Here is a 16,489-nt window from a genome sequence, read left to right as displayed (position 1 = left end):
CCAGTGTCACCCGAACCACCATGACACAGACCCGGCATCACCCTGGTGTCACCGAACCACCGCGGCGCAGCCCCAGCATCCCCCCGGTGTCACCCGAACCACCGTGGTGCCACTCAGCGTCACCCCAGCACCCCGTGGCATCGTCCCCGCGCTGCCGCAGCATCGCAGCTGCACAACCCCCCACCCCATCCTCACGGATGCGGCGCCGGCACCGCCGCGGACAGCCAGTCTGTAAACCTTTATTACCCCGCGGCGTGGGGCAGGGCCCCCCTCGGCCATGGTGGCAGGGTGGCCGATGGCACTGTCCCCCCGCGCGGGTCCGGGCCCGAGGCGCCGTGTCCCCAGTATAAACATAGCACCTGGTGGCCCCCGGCCCCCACCGGCCGGGCAGGGCGGGAGCACGGCGGCGCCGAAGCGGGGGCCTCCGCGGGGCCGGGGGTGGCTGAGCCCCGCTGCGCCCGGCTCCTGGGCCCCCCCGGGACGCGACACACCACCCCCGGTGCCACCGCAGCCGCCACCTCCCTGCAGCGGCTCTGCCTGCGCCCCGCCACGGAGGCACCGCGCTCTCGGCACGCCGGGGACCCTGCGGAGGGAAGGGGAGAGGTCAGCGGGGCCCCGCGGTGCAGCACGGCACGGTGCAGCACGGCACGGTGCAACACATGGTGCAGCACAGCGCAGCACGGCACGGTGCAGCACGGCACGATGCAGGGTGGCATGGTGCAACATGGCACGGTGCAACACATGGTGCAGCAAGGCACGGCGCAGCATGGCATGGTGCAGCACAGCACGGTGCAGAGTGGCACGGTGCAGCACAGCACAGTGCAGCACGGCGCGGTGCAGCATGGCATGGTGCAGCATGGCACAGTGCATTGCGGCATGGCGCAGCACGGCACGGTGCAGCGTGGCACGGCACAACACAGCACGGTGCAGCATGGCACGGTGCAGCACAGCACAGCGCAGCACGGCACGGCGTGGCACGGTGCAGCACGGCATGGTGCAGCACGGCACGGCGCAGCACGGCACAGCACAGGCGCCGTGGCACAGTCCCCACCGCCGGTGCATGCAGGGCGCGTGCCCAAACCCAGCGGGATGGCACCCCCCCACCCAGCACCCGCCGCGGGACAGCAGGGACGTGGCAGCCGCGCTCACCCGTCGCCCAGGCCAGCTAGCCCGTCGGCTCCTCCTCGTCCTCGTCCTCGTCCTCGTCCTCCTCGGCCCAGCCGCCCAGCGGCATCTCCCGCTGCTGAGCCTGCGAGGCCCTGGCCGCCGAGCCTGGGGGGGGAGCGGGGTCAGGGCGGCACCGGGATGGTGGTGGCCCCCCCCGGCACTAAGCCACCCCCAGCCCCACGGGCGGCACTCACCGGTGGTCACGGCGGGCGGCTTGGGGGCCCCGGCGGCCACCCACACCGCGGCAGCGTGGGGCCCAGCGCCCTGCTGCTGCTGCTGCTGCTGCTGCTGCTGCTGGTGGAGCTGCGGGGGGGCAGAGGTGCTCAGAGCCCCCCCGGCTCACGGTCCCACGCGGTCTGGGGACAGGAGGGGACGGGAGGGGACGTGGCCGCGGGGAGCCCAGCCCCGGGCAGAGCAGGTGGCTGGGGGGAGCGGGATGGAGCACCCGATGGCACGGGGATGGGCACGGGGACGGGGATGGGGATGGGGACGGGGATGAGGGTGGGGATGAGGAGAGGGATGGGGATGGGGTTGGGAATGGGGACAGGGTTGGGGATGGGGACAGGGACCAGGATGGGGATAGGGATGGAGATGGGGACGGGGACCAGGATGCAGATGGGGATGGGGATGGGGGACAGGGATGGGGTCGGGGGCGCGGGCGGGAGCTGGGGGGCTCGGCAGGCCGGGTAGGCGTGCCGCGGGCAGGGACGCGGTGGCGGTGGCGGTGGCAGCGGCGGCGGTGGCAGCTTGCCTCGTGCATGTAGATGGCGTGCAGGCTCATCTCGGCGGAGGCCACCTCGGCGAGCAGCGCGGAGCGGCTCAGGCTGAGCAGGCGCGACTCGCTCAGGAGCAGGCTGCGGGCAGAGGCGCCGTGGGGGCGGGCGCGGGGACGGGGACGGGGACGGGGACGAGTGCGGGGACGGGGACGGGGCACTGCTGTGCAGCCGCCCACGCCCGTGTCCGTGCCGCCTCCCCCCGCACGGCACCCTGGTGCAACGCCCAGGGCTGGGAGGGTGCACGGCCCCGCAGACGCCCCACGGACACCCCACAGATGCCCCATGGCCCCACAGACACCGCATGGACACCCCACAGCCCCACAGATGCCCTGCAGATGCCCCACAGATGCCCCATGGCCCCCTTGACACTCCACAAATGCCCCGTGGCCCCATGGACACCCCATAGCCCCACAGACACCCTAAGGACACCCCAAAGACACCCCACGGATGCCCCACAGACACCCCACAGATGCCCCACAGCCCTGCACACACCCCACGGATGCCCCACGGCCCCACAGACACCCTACAGATGCCCCACAGCCCCACATACACCCCATGGACACCCCAAAGGCCCATGGATGCCCTGCGGATGCCCCACGGACACCCCACGGCCCCACAGACATCCCACAGATGCCCCACAGATCCCCAGGGCCCCGCAGACACCCTACAGATGCCCCACAGCCCCACGGACGCCCCATGCACACCCCACAGCCCCGTGGACACCCCATGGACACCCCACGGATGCCCCACAGACATCCTACAGATGCCCCACAGCCCCACAGATGCCCCACAGCCCTGTGGACACCCCACAGACACCCCATGGCCCCGCAGACACCCTATGGATGCCCCACAGCCCCGCAGACACCCCACAGCCCTGCGGAAACCCCATGGACGCCCCATGGATGCCCCGTGGCCCCATGGACACCCCATAGCCCTGTAGACACTCCGCAGATGCCCTATGGCCCCGTGGACACCCTACAGATGCCCCACAGCCCCAGAGATGCCCCATGGACACCCCACGGCCCCATGGACACCCCACAGTCACCCCATAGCCCCGCAGAAACCCCGCAGCCACCCCACGGCCCCACAGCCGCCCCACAGCCACCCCGCAGCCCCAGCGCTCCCCGCGCCGCGCAGGCAGGACCTCTCCTCCGGGAGCAGGCGGTCGCTGCGGCCGCCGGGGCTGTGGTCATCGGCGGCGGGGAGCCGCGGCCGCCCGGGCAGCGGGGAGGACAGGGACGCCAGGACGCTGGCGGCGGCACCGGCCGTGCCGCAGGGCTGCCCCCAGCGCCGCTCCCGCGCCAGCAGCCCGCTGGCAGAGAGCAGGGGCCGGGCCAGCACGCTGGCCAGCAGCCCGTCCGGCTGCGGGGACACGGCCGTCAGGGTCCCGGCCCCGCGGCGTCCCCGTCCCGCAGCCCCCCGGCCCCCGCTCACCGCCGCGGCCGACTCGTCGGAGAGCAGCGAGGCGCCCGGCAGCCCCTCGGCCGGGACGCGCGGGGCGGCCGCGTCCTGCTGCACCTTCTCCTTGAGGAGGCTGAGGAAGAGCTCGCTGCGCGGCGGCGGCTGCCAGCGCGGGTTGCTGAGGGCGAAGCGCATCAGCGACAGCTCCGTCTTGCCGTTCTCGGCCTGCCGGGACGCCGAGGCCTCCGTGTGCCCCGCCGAGAGCCACTGCGGGTGGCCGTGGTGGCGGACGTCCAGCTGGGCGAAGGAGCAGATGTCGCCCACCCCCACCACCTCCACCGTGAAGTTGCGGAAGAAGTCGACGATGTCCAGGGCGCGGGCGGGCAGGGCGAAGATGAGGATGAGGGGCGTCAGGATGGGGCTCAGCAGCTCCTCCAGGATGAAGACCTGCAGCGGGCGGGCGTCAGCGGCGCCGGGCACAGCCCGGTCCCCGAGCCCCGGGGCCGCCGCCGCGCTCACCGCCTTGTACTGGAAGAGCTGGGCCATCTCGCCGCGCGTCGCCGCCTTGCCGGCGTTGCCCTGCCAGTGGTCGGGCATGTAGTGGATGTGGGCCAGGACGCCCTGCAGCAGCTGCTCGGGGCACCACACCGTGTGCTCGTCCGGGATGAAGGACCTGCGGGACGTCCACCCGTGGTACCCGGGGCCGCGCCAACGCCGCGTGCCCCCCCCCGGCCCGCCCGCCCGCCCGCCGCCCACCTGGCCGCCGTGACCGCCAGCCCCAGCACGGTGACGGCGGTGAGGATGTGCTGCACCGTGAGCACGTCCTCGTCGTAGACGGTGAGGACGATGAGCACGGCCAGGATGGAGCCGGCGAAGAAGGCCACGTTCTTGGCCAGCACGGCGAGCAGCGGGCTGGCGAAGGAGTTCATGTACTTGGTGGCCGGCTTGTAGCCGCGGCTCAGGCGCGCCTGCAGCTCGTGGTTGAGCTCGTTGAAGTGGCGCAGGTAGTGGCGGCCGTAGAGCGACCAGCGCCGGGCGCCCAGGCTGCCCGGCTCCCGCTTGATGACCTCGGCGTAGCTGAAGAAGGCGTAGAGCACCTGCCACACCAGCACCAAGGGGCACAGCAGCAGGTTGGCCAGCCCCAGCAGCACCATGGTGCGCGCCAGGCGCTGCGCCAGCTCCAGCCGCGGGCCGGCCCGCTTGTACTGCGGCTGCAGGTTCCACTTGTTCTGGAAGAGCGAGCCGGGGCCCCAGAAGAGGAGCAGCTCCAGGTTGTACTTGAGGCCCTGCGTGAGGAAGACGACGGGGCCCAGCAGGGGCAGCTGGAAGCGGACGGGCAGCAGCGACTTGTTGACCATGGCCACGGTGTAGTTCTTGAAGCGCAGGATGCGGTGGTAGATGTCCAGCTCCGTCAGCTCCTTCTTGTGCACGCACATCTGCTGCTCGCGCTGCAGCGAGATCAGCCGCGCCTGCACCTCCTGCCAGCTGTAGTTGCACAGCCCGTCCTGCGCCGACGACAAGCGGTCGCCACGGGCACGCCGGCGCGGTGCCCGTGGGGTGAACGGCCCTGCCCCACGGCCGCCCCGCTCACCGAGGGGATGCGCAGCGCCTTGACGTAGAAGGTGCGGATCTCCCAGTAGCTGAGCAGGCCGCAGAGCACCTTGACCAGGCGGTACAGCCAGAACACGGCCGCCATCGCCAGCAGGAAGATGATCCAGCCGCTGGCGCGGATGCTGCGGAGGGCGGGCGCCGTGGGGCGGGATCCGGCCGTGGGGCGGGATCCGGCGCCAGGCCCCGCTCCCGGGCGCCCCTCACCTGCGGGCGCACTGCGGCGCGGGCAGGATGGCGTCGGGCAGCGTCACCTTGCCGCGGTCGGGCGTCCCGGCGCGGCTGCGGTTGAGCGGCCGGTTGGCGAAGAGCACGTCGTACTCCACGCAGCACAGCAGGAAGGTGGTGAAGGTGACCACGAACAGGAACTGCCTGGGGGGCGGCGGGGGCTCAGCGCGGCCCTGCGACCCCCCCCCCCCGTGCCGCCCCCCGCCCCGGCCCCGGCGCTCACACCAGCTCGAAGAGGTCGGAGAGCATCATGCAGGCGAAGCCGTTCTTCTGGTGGAAGTGGTAGATGTGCGGGGCGCGTTAAGGAGGGTGCCCGCAGCGCCGGCCCCCCCAGCCCGGCCCCCCCCCGATGCCGCAGAGGGCCGGGGCAGGGCGCCCCACGGCGCCCCACGGCGCCCCACGGCACCCCGCGCGGGGCCGGCCGCGGCGGCCGCGGGCCTGCAAGGATATCTTGGTGAAGAAATTATCCAGGTTCTTGATGTGGTGCCAGGAGTCTGGCGGGGAGAGAGGAAAACAGCCCGGGCTGAGCCGGGGCCGGCGCCAGCCCCCGCCTGCGCCCCCACCCTGCGCGTGGGCCGGCCCCGGCTCCCGGCCCCACGGCTGTGACCAACCGCTGAGCTATGGGGCAAAGCAGGTCCTGCAAGCCTGCTCCAAGGCCGTATCCCGGCCACAGAGCTGTGGGGCAGGCTGGGCCCCCAGTCCCTCTCCCAGGCCATGTCCCAGCTGGAGAGCTATGGGGCAGGCAGGGCCCCAGGCCCCCCAGAAGTGCCCCAAGCAGAGAGCTATGGGGCAGGCTGGGCCCTGAGCCCCACAGCTGTGACCAAACGGAGACCTATGGGGCAGGCCCAGCCCCAAACCCCCTAGATGTGCCCCAACCAGGGAGCTATGGGGCAGGCTGGGCCCCAAACCCCCTCCAAGGCTGTACCGCAACCAGGGAGCTATGGGGCAGGCTGGGTCCCCCCATTCCCCTTCCAGGCCGTGTCCCAGCCGGAGAGCTGTGGGGCAGGCGGACCCCATCCCGCACGCCGTGGGGCAGGGCCTGCCCTCCAGCCGTGGGGCAGGCGGCGGCCCCACGGTGCGGGGCGCGATGTGGGGCGCCCCACGGCCCGCTACCTCGCAGCCCCTCGGTGACGTGCACCAGCAGCTCCTCCTCGCCGGGCGGCGAGTCCTCCTCGTCCTCCAGCCGCTGGTACTCGCCCTGCGCGGCCATCGCTCCGCCGCCGCCGCCGCCTGCGCCCCGCAGCGCCTTGGCACCGCCACCGGCACCGGCACCGGCACCGGCACTGGCACCGGCACCGGCACCGGGGGCCGCAGCCGCGGGGCGGCGGCGGCAGGACCCTCCCGCTCGGTCCCGGTCCCGCCGCAATGGGGCCCTGCCGCCGCCGCCGGGCCGCGAGCAGCTCCGCGGCTCCGCGCCTTCACCCCCCGGCACCCCCGGCACCCCCAACCCCCCGCCCTCTGGCACCCTGGGACCCCCAACGCCGGTGCCCTGCGGAATCCCAGTACCCCCGGGCCCCCCCGCCCCGGCACCCCCGGGACCCCCAACCCCGGCACCCCGACGCCCCCCGGCACCCCCGGGAACCCCCACCCCGGCACTTCGGGGCCCCCCGGCACCCCAACCGCGGACTCCCGGCACCCCCGGGACCCCCAACCCCGGCGCCCCCGGAAACCCCCACCCCGGCACCTCGGGGCCCCCCGGCACCCCAACCGCGGACTTCCGGCACCCCCGAGACCCCCAACCGCGGACTCCCGGCACCCCCGGGACCCCCAACCCCGGCGCCCCGACGCCCCCCGGCACCCCTGGGAACCCCCACCCCGGCACCCCGGGACCCGACGGCACCCCAACCGCGGACTTCCGGCACCCCCGAGACCCCCAACCGCGGCTCCCCGGGGCCCCCCGGCACCCCCGGGACCCCCAACCCCGACGCCCCCGGCACCCCCGACCGCGGACTCCCGGCACCCCCGGGACCCCCCACCGCGGCGCCCCGCGGACTCCCGGGACCCCTCACCGCCGCCGCCGCTCCGCACCCGGCGCTGCCGGCGCCCTGACTCACGGCGGCGGGCGGGGAGCGGCCGGGGCCGGGGCCGGGGCCGGGGCCGGGGCCGGCCCGGGGCGAGCAGCCGTGATTCAGCGCGCGGCTGCCCGCGGCTCGAGTGCGGCGCGGCCCGACGGCGCGGCCCGGGGCGGAGGGGGGGGTTGGGGGGGGGAGGCGCTGCCCCGCGGCCCCCCCGGCCTCCCCGCGCCGGGCCGACAAAAATACCCGGGGCCGCCGGGGCTATAAATAGCGCCGGGAGCGTAAACAGCCGGCGGTGCCCACGGGCCCCCCCCCCCGCGCCGCCCCCCCGGCCCGCGGCACCCACGCTGCCCCACGGGACCGCGACCCCACGGGGACACAGGCACCCCTGTGCCCCCACATCCCCACGGGGCACGCGCATCCCACGGGGACACACACACACACCCCCATGGGGACACACACACCCCCACGGGGACACGCGTGCCCCGATGTCCCCACAGGGACACGCACACCCCCACGGGGACACAGGCACCCCCTGTGCCCCCACGTGTGCCCCCACATCCCCACGGGGCACGCACATCCCACGGGGACACACACGCACACCCCCATGGGGACACACACACCCCCACGGGGACATGCGTGCCCCAATGTCCCCACAGGGACACACAGACGCACACGGGGACATGCACATCCCAATGTCCCCACAGGGACACATGCACCCCCACGGGGACACGTGTGCCCCAATGTCCCCATGGGGACACGAGAATCCAGCAAGGGTGCAGGTGCCCCGTGACACCATGGGGGCCCGTGCACCTCGATGGCCCTGTGGGGACGCACATACTGTTGTGGGGACGCACATACCCCCATGGGGACACACGGACCCCCAGGAGGACACATGGACCCCCACGGGGACACATGGACCCCTGCAAGGACACGTGCACCCCAGTGACCCCATGGTGACACAAACACCCCCACAGGGACATGTGCACTGCAATTTCCTCACGGTGACACACGCGCCCCGGCATCCCTGTGGTGACACGTGCCACAATAGCCATGCGGTGACACAAACACCCCGCAGGGACACGGGCACCTGCAGGAGGACACATGCACCCCCCGCCCCATGGGACACACGCCCCGGCACGGAGCCACACACGTCCTCATGGGGCCACAGCCCGACGGCCGCAGGGGACACCAGCACCCTGACAGCCCCGTGGGGACACACAGAGCCCCGTGGGGACATGAGCACCTGGAGCTCCCATGGGGACACACATGGGGACACACACACCTTGATGGCCCCATGGGGACACACGCAGCCCCGTGGGGACATGAGCACCTGGAGGTCCCAGGGGGACACACGTGGGGACACACACACCTTGATGGCCCCATGGGGACACACGCAGCCCCATGGGGACATGAGCACCTGGAGGTCCCATGGGGACACACATGGGGACACACACAGCCCCAAGGGGACACATGCACCGAGACAGCCCCATGGGGACACCCACCCCCAATGGCTCTGTGGGGACATGTGGGGACACACATGGGAACATATCCCCGTGCAGACACAAGCAGCCCGACAGTCCCATGGGAACATGCACGGGGACACGTTCACCCCCGTGGGGACACACACATAGGGACGCGTTCACCCCTGTGGGGACACACAAGTGTGGGGACACGTTCACCCCCGTGGGGACACACCTGGGGACACGCTCACCCCCGTGGGGACACACTTGGGGACACGTTCACCCTCGCAGGACACGCCTGGGGACACGTTCACCCCCGTGGGGACACACAAGTGTGGGGACACGTTCACCCCCGTGGGGACATGCTTGGGGACACGTTCACCCCTGTGGGGACACACCTGGGGACACGCTCACCCCTGTGGGGACATGCTTGGGGACACGCTCACCCCCGTGGGGACACACAAGTGTGGGGACACATTCACCCCCGTGGGGACACACCGGTGCCGACGCCTCCCGCGGGGCTCGCGCGGTCCCCGGTGCCGATCCCGGCGCTGCCCCGAGCGGCCACGACGGGTCCCTGCGCCCCGCCCGGGCCCGGCCCGGACACCGGTGCCGCCGCGGACCCCCCCCCCCCCGGTGCCCCGTGCCCGTGCCGGGCTCACCTGGCTGCGGGCGGCGCCGCGGGGCCGGTGTCCCCCCGCCGGGCGCTCACACGGCCCCGCGCCCGCCCCGGGCCCGGGCCTGCGCCCCGCCGCCGCCGCCGCCGCCGCCGGGCATGGCCGCGCCGCACCGGCACCGGCACCGGCAGCGGAACCGGCAGCGGAACCGGCAGCGGGCGGGGGGACCGGGGCGGGGCCGGAGGGGGCCCGGGGTCCCGGAGGAGGGAGGGGGTCCCGGTGCGGGGCTCGGGGAGAAGGTGCGGGGTCCCGGTGCGGGCAGCGGGGCCGGGGAGGGGGCCGGGGGTCCCGGTGCGGGGAACGGGGCCGGGGCCGGGGCCGGGGGTCCCGGTGCGGGGCCGGGGAGGGGGGCGGGAATGGGCCGGGAGTGGCGGTGCGGGGCCCGGCGCAGGCCCCGGGCCGCCGTGCTGGGGCTCCGCCCACCGCGCCCGTGCAGCCCCGGGACCGCCCCGGTCCTCCCCCGCCCCGGCCACGCCCCCTTCCCGCCCCGGCCACGCCCCCGGCATGGCCTCGCCCAATCACCGCCCGACCACGCCCCCCGGCATGGCCACGCCTCTCCCTCCCCGCCCCTTCCACCGCCCCGCCCCTCTGCCCCGCCCAGTCCCCGCCCCTCCTCGCCGCGCCCCGCCCCCCACGCGGCCAGGCCCCGCCCCCCACGCGGCCAGGCCCCGCCCCCCGCCGGCGGCGCGGTGCCGCCATGCTGCTGCGGGCGCTGGGCGCGCGGGCCGGGGCGCCCTCGGTGCGCGCCGCGCTGCGGGGGGGCGGGGCCCCGGCGCGCAGGTACCGGGGGGGCGGGGGGAGCGGGGGGGCCGGGACTGCTGGGTCCCCTGGGGGGGGGGGGAGCCGGGGGGAGGGCTGGGCCTGCTGGGTCCCCGGGGGGCGGGGGGGACCGGGACTGCTGCGGAGGGGAGTGGGGGGGCCGGGACCGCTGGGGGGGGGAGCAGGGGGGCCAGGGCTGCTAGGCGCCCGGCGGGGGGAGCGGGGGGGGCCTGGACTCCTGGGCCCTGGGGGGGCCGGGACTGCTGGGGGGGGGGGAGCAGGGGGTGCCGGAACTGCTGGGTCCCCTCGGGGGGGAGCATGGGAGGCCAGGACTGCTGGGGGGGGAGCGGGGGGGCTGGGACTGCTAGGTCCCCTGGGGGGGGAGCGGGGGGGGGCCGGGACTGCTGGGTCCCCTGGGGGGGGGCGTGGGGGGCCGGGACTGCTGGGTCCCCTGGGGGGGGAGTGTGGGGGGCCAGGACTGCTAGGTGCCTGGGGGGGGTAGAAGGGGGGGGCTGGGACTCCTGGGTCCCGGGGGGGGCCGGGACTGCTGGGGGGGGCCAGAGGGTCCTGACCCCTGGTGTCCCAAGGGGCTCCGTGGGGCAGAGCAGAGGGTGCTGGACACCCGCCTTCCCCCGGGGGGGCAGGCAGGGCCGGCGGGGGGCCATGGGGGCAGGCGGGGCTGGGGGGGGGCTGGGGGGGCACCGTGGGCCCACGGTGGGTCTGGAGCCCGGGGCTCAGGGGGGCACGTGTGGGGCAGGCGGGGGCTCGGGGACGCAGGCTCCCGGGGGGGCCGTCATCCGCGCTTCGTGCTCACCCCCTCGCCCAGCGCCGGCTGCGGGGGGGGACGCCCGCCGCTCCTCGGCCCCCCCCGCCCCCCCGGGGGCCCGGGGCTGCCCGCCCTGCGCTGCCGGCCCGGCCCAATGCTCGCCGGCCTGGGCCTGGGCCTGGGCCTGCTGGGCGCCGCCGCACGCTGCCGGGAGGCCACCGTCCCCGTCCCCATCCCCGTCCCCGCGGCGGTGCCCGTCCCCGCGGCGTCCGTCCCCGCGCCGCCGCCGGAGCCCGCCTTCGCCTGGGCCGAGCTCTGGACCTTCGTGCGCCCGCAGCTCCCGGCGCTGTCGGCGGCCGTGGCGGTGAGCGGGGGGGGGGGGGGGGGGGGGGCGGCGGGGCCGGTGCTGGGGGCCCCGCGGGGGGCTGACGGCCCCGCGCCCCGCAGCTGGCCCTGGGCGCCGCCCTGCTCGCCGTGCGCGTCCCGGTGCTGCTGGGCGCGCTGGTGGACGTGGTGGCCCGCTGCGCCCGCGGCCGCCTGGCCGGCTACCTGCACGAGGCGCGGCGGCCCGCCCTGCGCCTGCTGGCGCTCTACGCCCTCCAGGTGAGCCCCCCCCCCCGCCCCGCCGCCGCCCCCCCGGCCCCCCCCGCGCCCGGCGTCGCCGCCAGCCCTCCGCCGTCCCCCGTCCCCGCAGGGGCTGCTGACCTTCGGGTACATCGCGCTGCTGTCGCGGGCCGGCGAGCGGGTGGCGGGCGGCATGCGGAAGGCGCTCTTCTGCTCCCTGCTCCGGTGACGCGCCCCGGGGACGGCACGGGGACGGGGTGATGGGGACGGGGATGGAGGCGGCAGGGACGGGATGGGACCAGGGTGATGGGGATGGAGATGGGGGCGGCGGGGACGGGATGGGACCAGGGTGATGGGGATGGAGATGGGGGCGGCGGGGACGGGATGGGACCAAGGTGATGGGGATGGAGATGGGGGCGGCGGGGACAGGATGGGACCAGGGTGATGGGGATGGAGATGGGGGTGGCGGGGACGGGATGGGACCAGGGTGATGGGGATGGAGATGGGGGCGGCGGGGACGGGATGGGACCAAGGTGATGGGGATGGAGATGGGGGCGGCGGGGACGGGATGGGACCAGGGTGATGGGGATGGAGATGGGGGCGGCGGGGACGGGATGGGACCAGGGTGATGGGGATGGAGATGGGGGCGGCGGGGACGGGATGGGACCAGGGTGATGGGGATGGAGATGGGGGCAGCGGGGACGGGATGGGACCAGGGTGATGGGGATGGAGATGGGGGCGGCGGGGACGGGATGGGACCAGGGTGATGGGGATGGAGATGGGGGCGGCGGGGACAGGATGGGACCAGGGTGATGGGGATGGAGATGGGGGCAGCGGGGACGGGATGGGACCAGGGTGATGGGGATGGAGATGGGGGTGGCAGGGACGGGACTGGGACCAGAGTGATGGGGACGGGGATGGGACTGGGACCGGGGTGATGGGGATGGGGGTGGCAGGGACAGGACGGGGCCAGTGGGGACGGGACAGGGACCGGGACCAGGGTTACTGGGAGTGGGACGGGACGGGGACTGGGGTGACTGGGATGGGATGGGGACCAGGGTTGTGGGGACGGGACAGGGCGGTGGGGATGGGACAGGGACCAGGGTAGGGGGGACAGGAGGGGGATCGGGATGACCAGGAGGGGGGCGGCAGGGATGGGACAGGGATGGGATGGGGACCAGGGCTGCGGGGACAGGACAGGGCGGTGGGGACAGGACAGGGATGGGGACCAGGGTGGGGGGGATGGGAGAGGGACCAGGGTGGGGGGGATGGGACAGGGACGGGGACCAGGGCGGCAGAGCAGCGCTGCAGCTCCCGGCCGGTGCCTCCCCGCAGGCAGGACGTGGCCTTCTTTGACGCCAACAGGACGGGGCAGCTGGTGAACCGGCTGACGGCCGACGTGCAGGAGTTCAAGTCCTCCTTCAAGCTGGTCATCTCGCAGGTGAGCGCTGCGGCCGGGCGGCCCCGCGGTGCCCGGTGCTGCCCGCAGTGCCCGGTGCTGCCCGCGCTGCCCACGGCTCTCCTCCCCAGGGGCTGCGCAGCGTCACGCAGACCGTGGGCTGCTTCGTCTCGCTCTACCTGCTCTCGCCCAAGCTGACGGCCCTGCTGCTCGTGGCCATGCCCACGCTGGTGGGCACCGGCGCCCTCATCGGCTCCTTCCTCCGCCGCCTCTCCCGCCAGGCGCAGGAGCAGGTACCGCGCCGGGACGCCGGCTCTCCCCGCTGCCGTCCCCTCGCAGGGCGGGCGCGCGAGTCCGCGTGCCGCTGGCTGCTGCAGTGCCCGGCACGACCCCCCTCTCCCGGCGTCCCCCTCGGCGCAGGTGGCCAGGGCCACGGCGGTGGCCGACGAGGCGCTGGGCAACGTGCGGACGGTGCGCGCCTTCGCCATGGAGGACCGGCAGGCGGGGTAAGGCCCGGGCGGGCGCTGGCAGCGCGGGGTGGCACGGGGCCGTGCCGGGCACCATCAGCACCGCCGCCCGCCCGCAGAGCCTACTGCGCCGAGGTGGACCGCTCGAGCCGGCTCAACGAGCGCCTGGGCCTGGGCATCGCCGCCTTCCAGGGGCTCTCCAACATGGCGCTCAACGGTGAGCGGGCGCCGGGGGCGGGGGCCGGGGGGCCGAGGGGCCGGGGTCCCACGTGCCCTCTGCGCCCCCCAGGCATCGTGCTGGGGACCATCTTCGTGGGCGGCTCGCTGATGGCCGGGGACGGGCTCTCGCCGGGGGACCTCATGTCCTTCCTGGTGGCGTCGCAGACGGTGCAGAGGTGAGGGCAGGCCCGCGGTGCCGCCATCCCCACCGCCTCGGGGTGGGCGGCCCCGTCCCCGAAACGTCCCCCGAGCCCGGCTTCTCCCTCGTGTCCCCGCAGGTCCATGGCGAACATCTCCATCCTCTTCGGGCAGGTCGGTGGGGCGGGGGCGGCGGCGGGGCCCCGGCGTCCGGGAGGCGCCGGCGGAGCCGGGCAGGGCGGCACCGCGCTCCCGCTGCCGCTGCCGCAGGTGGTGCGCGGCCTCAGCGCCGGCGCCCGCGTCTTCGAGTTCCTGACGCTGGAGCCCAGCGTGGCGCTGCGGGGGGGCACCCGCATCCCCGGACACTCGCTGCTCGGACACATCTGCTTCCACAACGTCTCCTTCAGGTGAGCCGGGGCCGCCCCCCCGCCCCCCCCCCCGCCGGGCGCTGCCCGCCGCCCCTCACCCCCCCGCCGCTCTGCCCCACAGCTACCCCACCCGCCCCGGCTACGAGGTCCTGCGCGACTTCAGCCTCACCCTGCCCCCCTGCAAGACCGTGGCCATCGTGGGACCGTCCGGAGGAGGTACCGGCCCCGGCCCCGGCCCCCGGCCCCCTCCCGGGGTGCGGGACGCTCCCTGCGCTGAGCCCAGGCGCCCCGGCGGTGCCGCTCGGCCGGTGCCCGGTCGCTTCCTGCCCCCGCTCCTCTGCGGCGCTGCCCAGCGGGTGCCGGGCACCGGGGACCGGGGCTGACCCTGCCGCCCGCCCCGCGTCCCCAGCCGGGGGCTGATGGCTCCCCGCTCCCGCAGGGAAGTCGACGGTGGCCGCGCTGCTGGAGCGCTTCTATGAGCCCACGCGGGGCTCCATCACCCTGGACGGCCGCGACATCTCCTCCCTGGACCCCTCCTGGCTGCGGGGGCAGGTCATCGGCTTCATCAGCCAGGTGGGGGCTGCCGGGAGCTGGGGCCTTCCTGCGAGGAGGGAGCCCCTGGGCCCGGAGCAGCCAGGAGCCATCCCGGCAGTGCGGACGCGTCCCTGGGAGGGGAAGGGGGCCCCGGGCCGGGCCGGGCCGGGCGCTCAGGGGCCAGTCCTCGCCCAGGAGCCGGTGCTCTTCGGGACAACCATCATGGAGAACATCCGCTTCGGGAAGCCTGGCGCGTCCGACGCGGAGGTGTACGCCGCCGCCCAGCTCGCCAACGCCGACGGCTTCATCCGCAGCTTCCCCGAGGGCTACGGCACCGTCGTGGGTGAGCGGGGCAGCGTGCCGGGGAGCCGGCGCAGCGGAGACCCCTCCCCTGCACGGGACAGGCTGCCGGGGGTCCCGGCGCGGTGCCCGGGGCGATGGGGCAGCCCTGCTCTCCCGCCCAGGCGAGCGCGGCGTGGCGCTCTCGGGGGGGCAGAAGCAGCGCATCGCCATCGCCCGGGCCCTCGTCAAGAACCCGGCGGTGCTGATCCTGGACGAGGCCACGAGCGCGCTGGACGCCGAGTCGGAGAAGGTGGTGCAGGAGGCGCTGGACCGGGCCGTCTCGGGCCGCACGGTGCTGGTCATCGCCCACCGCCTCAGCACCGTGCGGGACGCCGACCTCATCGTGGTGCTGGCGCAGGGCCGCGTGGCCGAGGTGAGCGGGGCGGGGGCACCCGCCGGGCGGGGGGGGGGGGCAGGCCGGGCTCGGCACCGCCGCCGCTGCCTCCGTGCCGCCTCCGCTCGCCCGCAGGCGGGAACCCACGAGGAGCTGGTGCGCCGGCGCGGCCTCTACGCCGAGCTCATCCGCAGGCAGACGAAGGAGCAGGCCTGAGTGCGCAGCCGAGCGTGGCGCGGATCCCAGCCGGAGCGTGCCGACGCCACCGGACCTGCAGCCGGGGCTCGCTCCCGGGCGCCCGCGCCCCGTTCCCTCTGGTGCCGGCGGTGCAGAGGGGGCCGTGGCCGGGGCTTGGGGAGGAGTCCCCCCCGGTTTGGCGGCGGAGCCCTGGGGCGCCTCGCCGCAGCGTTTGCTCAATAAAACCCGTTGGGCGGAGGCTGTGTGGGGCCGTGCTGCTGCTCTGTTCCTCCCCCGGGAGCGGCGCGGGGCGGGGCAGGGGGCCGAGGCGGGGGCACGGCTGGGAGCACCAGGAGCCGCGCCGCGGGACCCAGCGGGGAGCGGGGGCAGCAGGGCGACGCCAGCACGAGCCCTCCAGCCCCCGTGGTCGGGGCACCGGCTTTATTCGGCCACAGGGTTCAGGGGCAGCCGGGGCCCCGCGGCCGCCGCATCCCTGCAACCCGGAGCGTCTGTCTCCATGGCGACGCCCCCACGTGCACCCGCCCGTCTCCATGGCGACGGCCCCTCTGGCCTACGGTACCGCCGCGGCAACACCGCCCCCCCCGCGACGGCAGCCGGGAAGGGTCCTGCCGCGCCGCACGCCGGGACGGCCGCACTTCCGCTCCCGGCAGCCCCCGCGGCGGCGCCCTTGTGAGGCGGTGCGGGCCGCCGCTTGGGGCTGGGCCCGGTCCCGGGCACCGGCCGGGCGGAGCCGCGGGCGGGGCGGGTCTCTCCACCTCGGCCAGCCCTTCCGGCCCCGGCGGGCGCCCTCGGCCTCCGCCATGACTCGCCGCCCTCGGAGGGGCGCGGGGCGTCCGGGGGGCGGGGCCTAAGGAGCCGCCATGCTTGGGGCGGGGTCAGAGGGCCTGGGGGCGGGGTTAGAGGGCCTGGGGGCGGGGCTAGGCGGGGGTGGGACTGGCAGGGCGGGGTAGGGTTGTGGGAGGGGCGTGGCTATGCGGGTGGGTGTGTCCGGGGCGGGGCGAGGGGCGGGGCCTCGGCAGAGCCGCGCCGGGGTTTGGGGCTCTGCCCCGCTCCGGGCGGCCGGAGC

The 16,489-nt window shown here is 75.6% G+C and overlaps 2 protein-coding genes across 9 annotated transcripts; one reads left to right on the top strand and one right to left on the bottom strand.

Annotated features, from left to right (window-relative positions):
• Window positions 1-223: 223 nt before the first annotated feature.
• Window positions 224-9,752, bottom strand: ATG9B (autophagy related 9B). 7 transcript variants are annotated; one of them, XM_064505547.1, is made up of 14 exons: window positions 9,321-9,752; window positions 6,294-6,410; window positions 5,631-5,674; window positions 5,404-5,468; window positions 5,160-5,324; window positions 4,936-5,077; window positions 4,101-4,849; window positions 3,864-4,017; window positions 3,378-3,791; window positions 3,088-3,305; window positions 1,919-2,021; window positions 1,362-1,470; window positions 1,150-1,272; window positions 224-583 (listed from the first exon to the last, which is right to left on the bottom strand). In XM_064505547.1, exons 2-13 carry the CDS (start codon window positions 6,388-6,390, stop codon window positions 1,166-1,168), a joined length of 2,367 nt encoding a protein of 788 aa, XP_064361617.1. In that variant the 5' UTR covers window positions 6,391-6,410; window positions 9,321-9,752; the 3' UTR covers window positions 224-583; window positions 1,150-1,165. The 7 variants fall into 7 exon arrangements, with proteins under 7 accessions (XP_064361617.1, XP_064361616.1, XP_064361620.1 ...); XM_064505546.1 differs by lacking the exon at window positions 9,321-9,752 and adding an exon at window positions 7,190-7,371; XM_064505550.1 differs by lacking the exon at window positions 9,321-9,752 and adding an exon at window positions 7,190-7,371 and having other exon boundaries at window positions 4,101-4,792.
• Window positions 9,753-9,988: 236 nt separating this feature from the next.
• Window positions 9,989-15,661, top strand: ABCB8 (ATP binding cassette subfamily B member 8). Of its 2 annotated transcripts, XM_064505544.1 has the most exons (16): window positions 9,989-10,115; window positions 10,921-11,224; window positions 11,308-11,463; window positions 11,555-11,649; window positions 12,760-12,865; window positions 12,955-13,116; window positions 13,244-13,329; window positions 13,410-13,507; window positions 13,580-13,685; window positions 13,788-13,821; window positions 13,918-14,054; window positions 14,137-14,231; window positions 14,455-14,588; window positions 14,745-14,892; window positions 15,014-15,264; window positions 15,361-15,661. In XM_064505544.1, exons 1-16 carry the CDS (start codon window positions 10,033-10,035, stop codon window positions 15,439-15,441), a joined length of 2,076 nt encoding a protein of 691 aa, XP_064361614.1. In that variant the 5' UTR covers window positions 9,989-10,032; the 3' UTR covers window positions 15,442-15,661. The 2 variants fall into 2 exon arrangements, with proteins under 2 accessions (XP_064361614.1, XP_064361615.1); XM_064505545.1 differs by lacking the exons at window positions 9,989-10,115; window positions 10,921-11,224; window positions 11,555-11,649 and having other exon boundaries at window positions 11,337-11,463.
• The last annotated feature ends 828 nt before the right edge of the window (window positions 15,662-16,489 follow it).

Source organism: Dromaius novaehollandiae, chromosome 2 (genome assembly GCF_036370855.1).
Source record: "Dromaius novaehollandiae isolate bDroNov1 chromosome 2, bDroNov1.hap1, whole genome shotgun sequence".
In the NCBI taxonomy this organism is placed as follows: Eukaryota; Metazoa; Chordata; class Aves; order Casuariiformes; family Dromaiidae; genus Dromaius; species Dromaius novaehollandiae.
The sequence above is the reverse complement of the archived record's forward strand: the minus strand, read 5'-3'. Positions and strand labels throughout refer to the sequence as shown.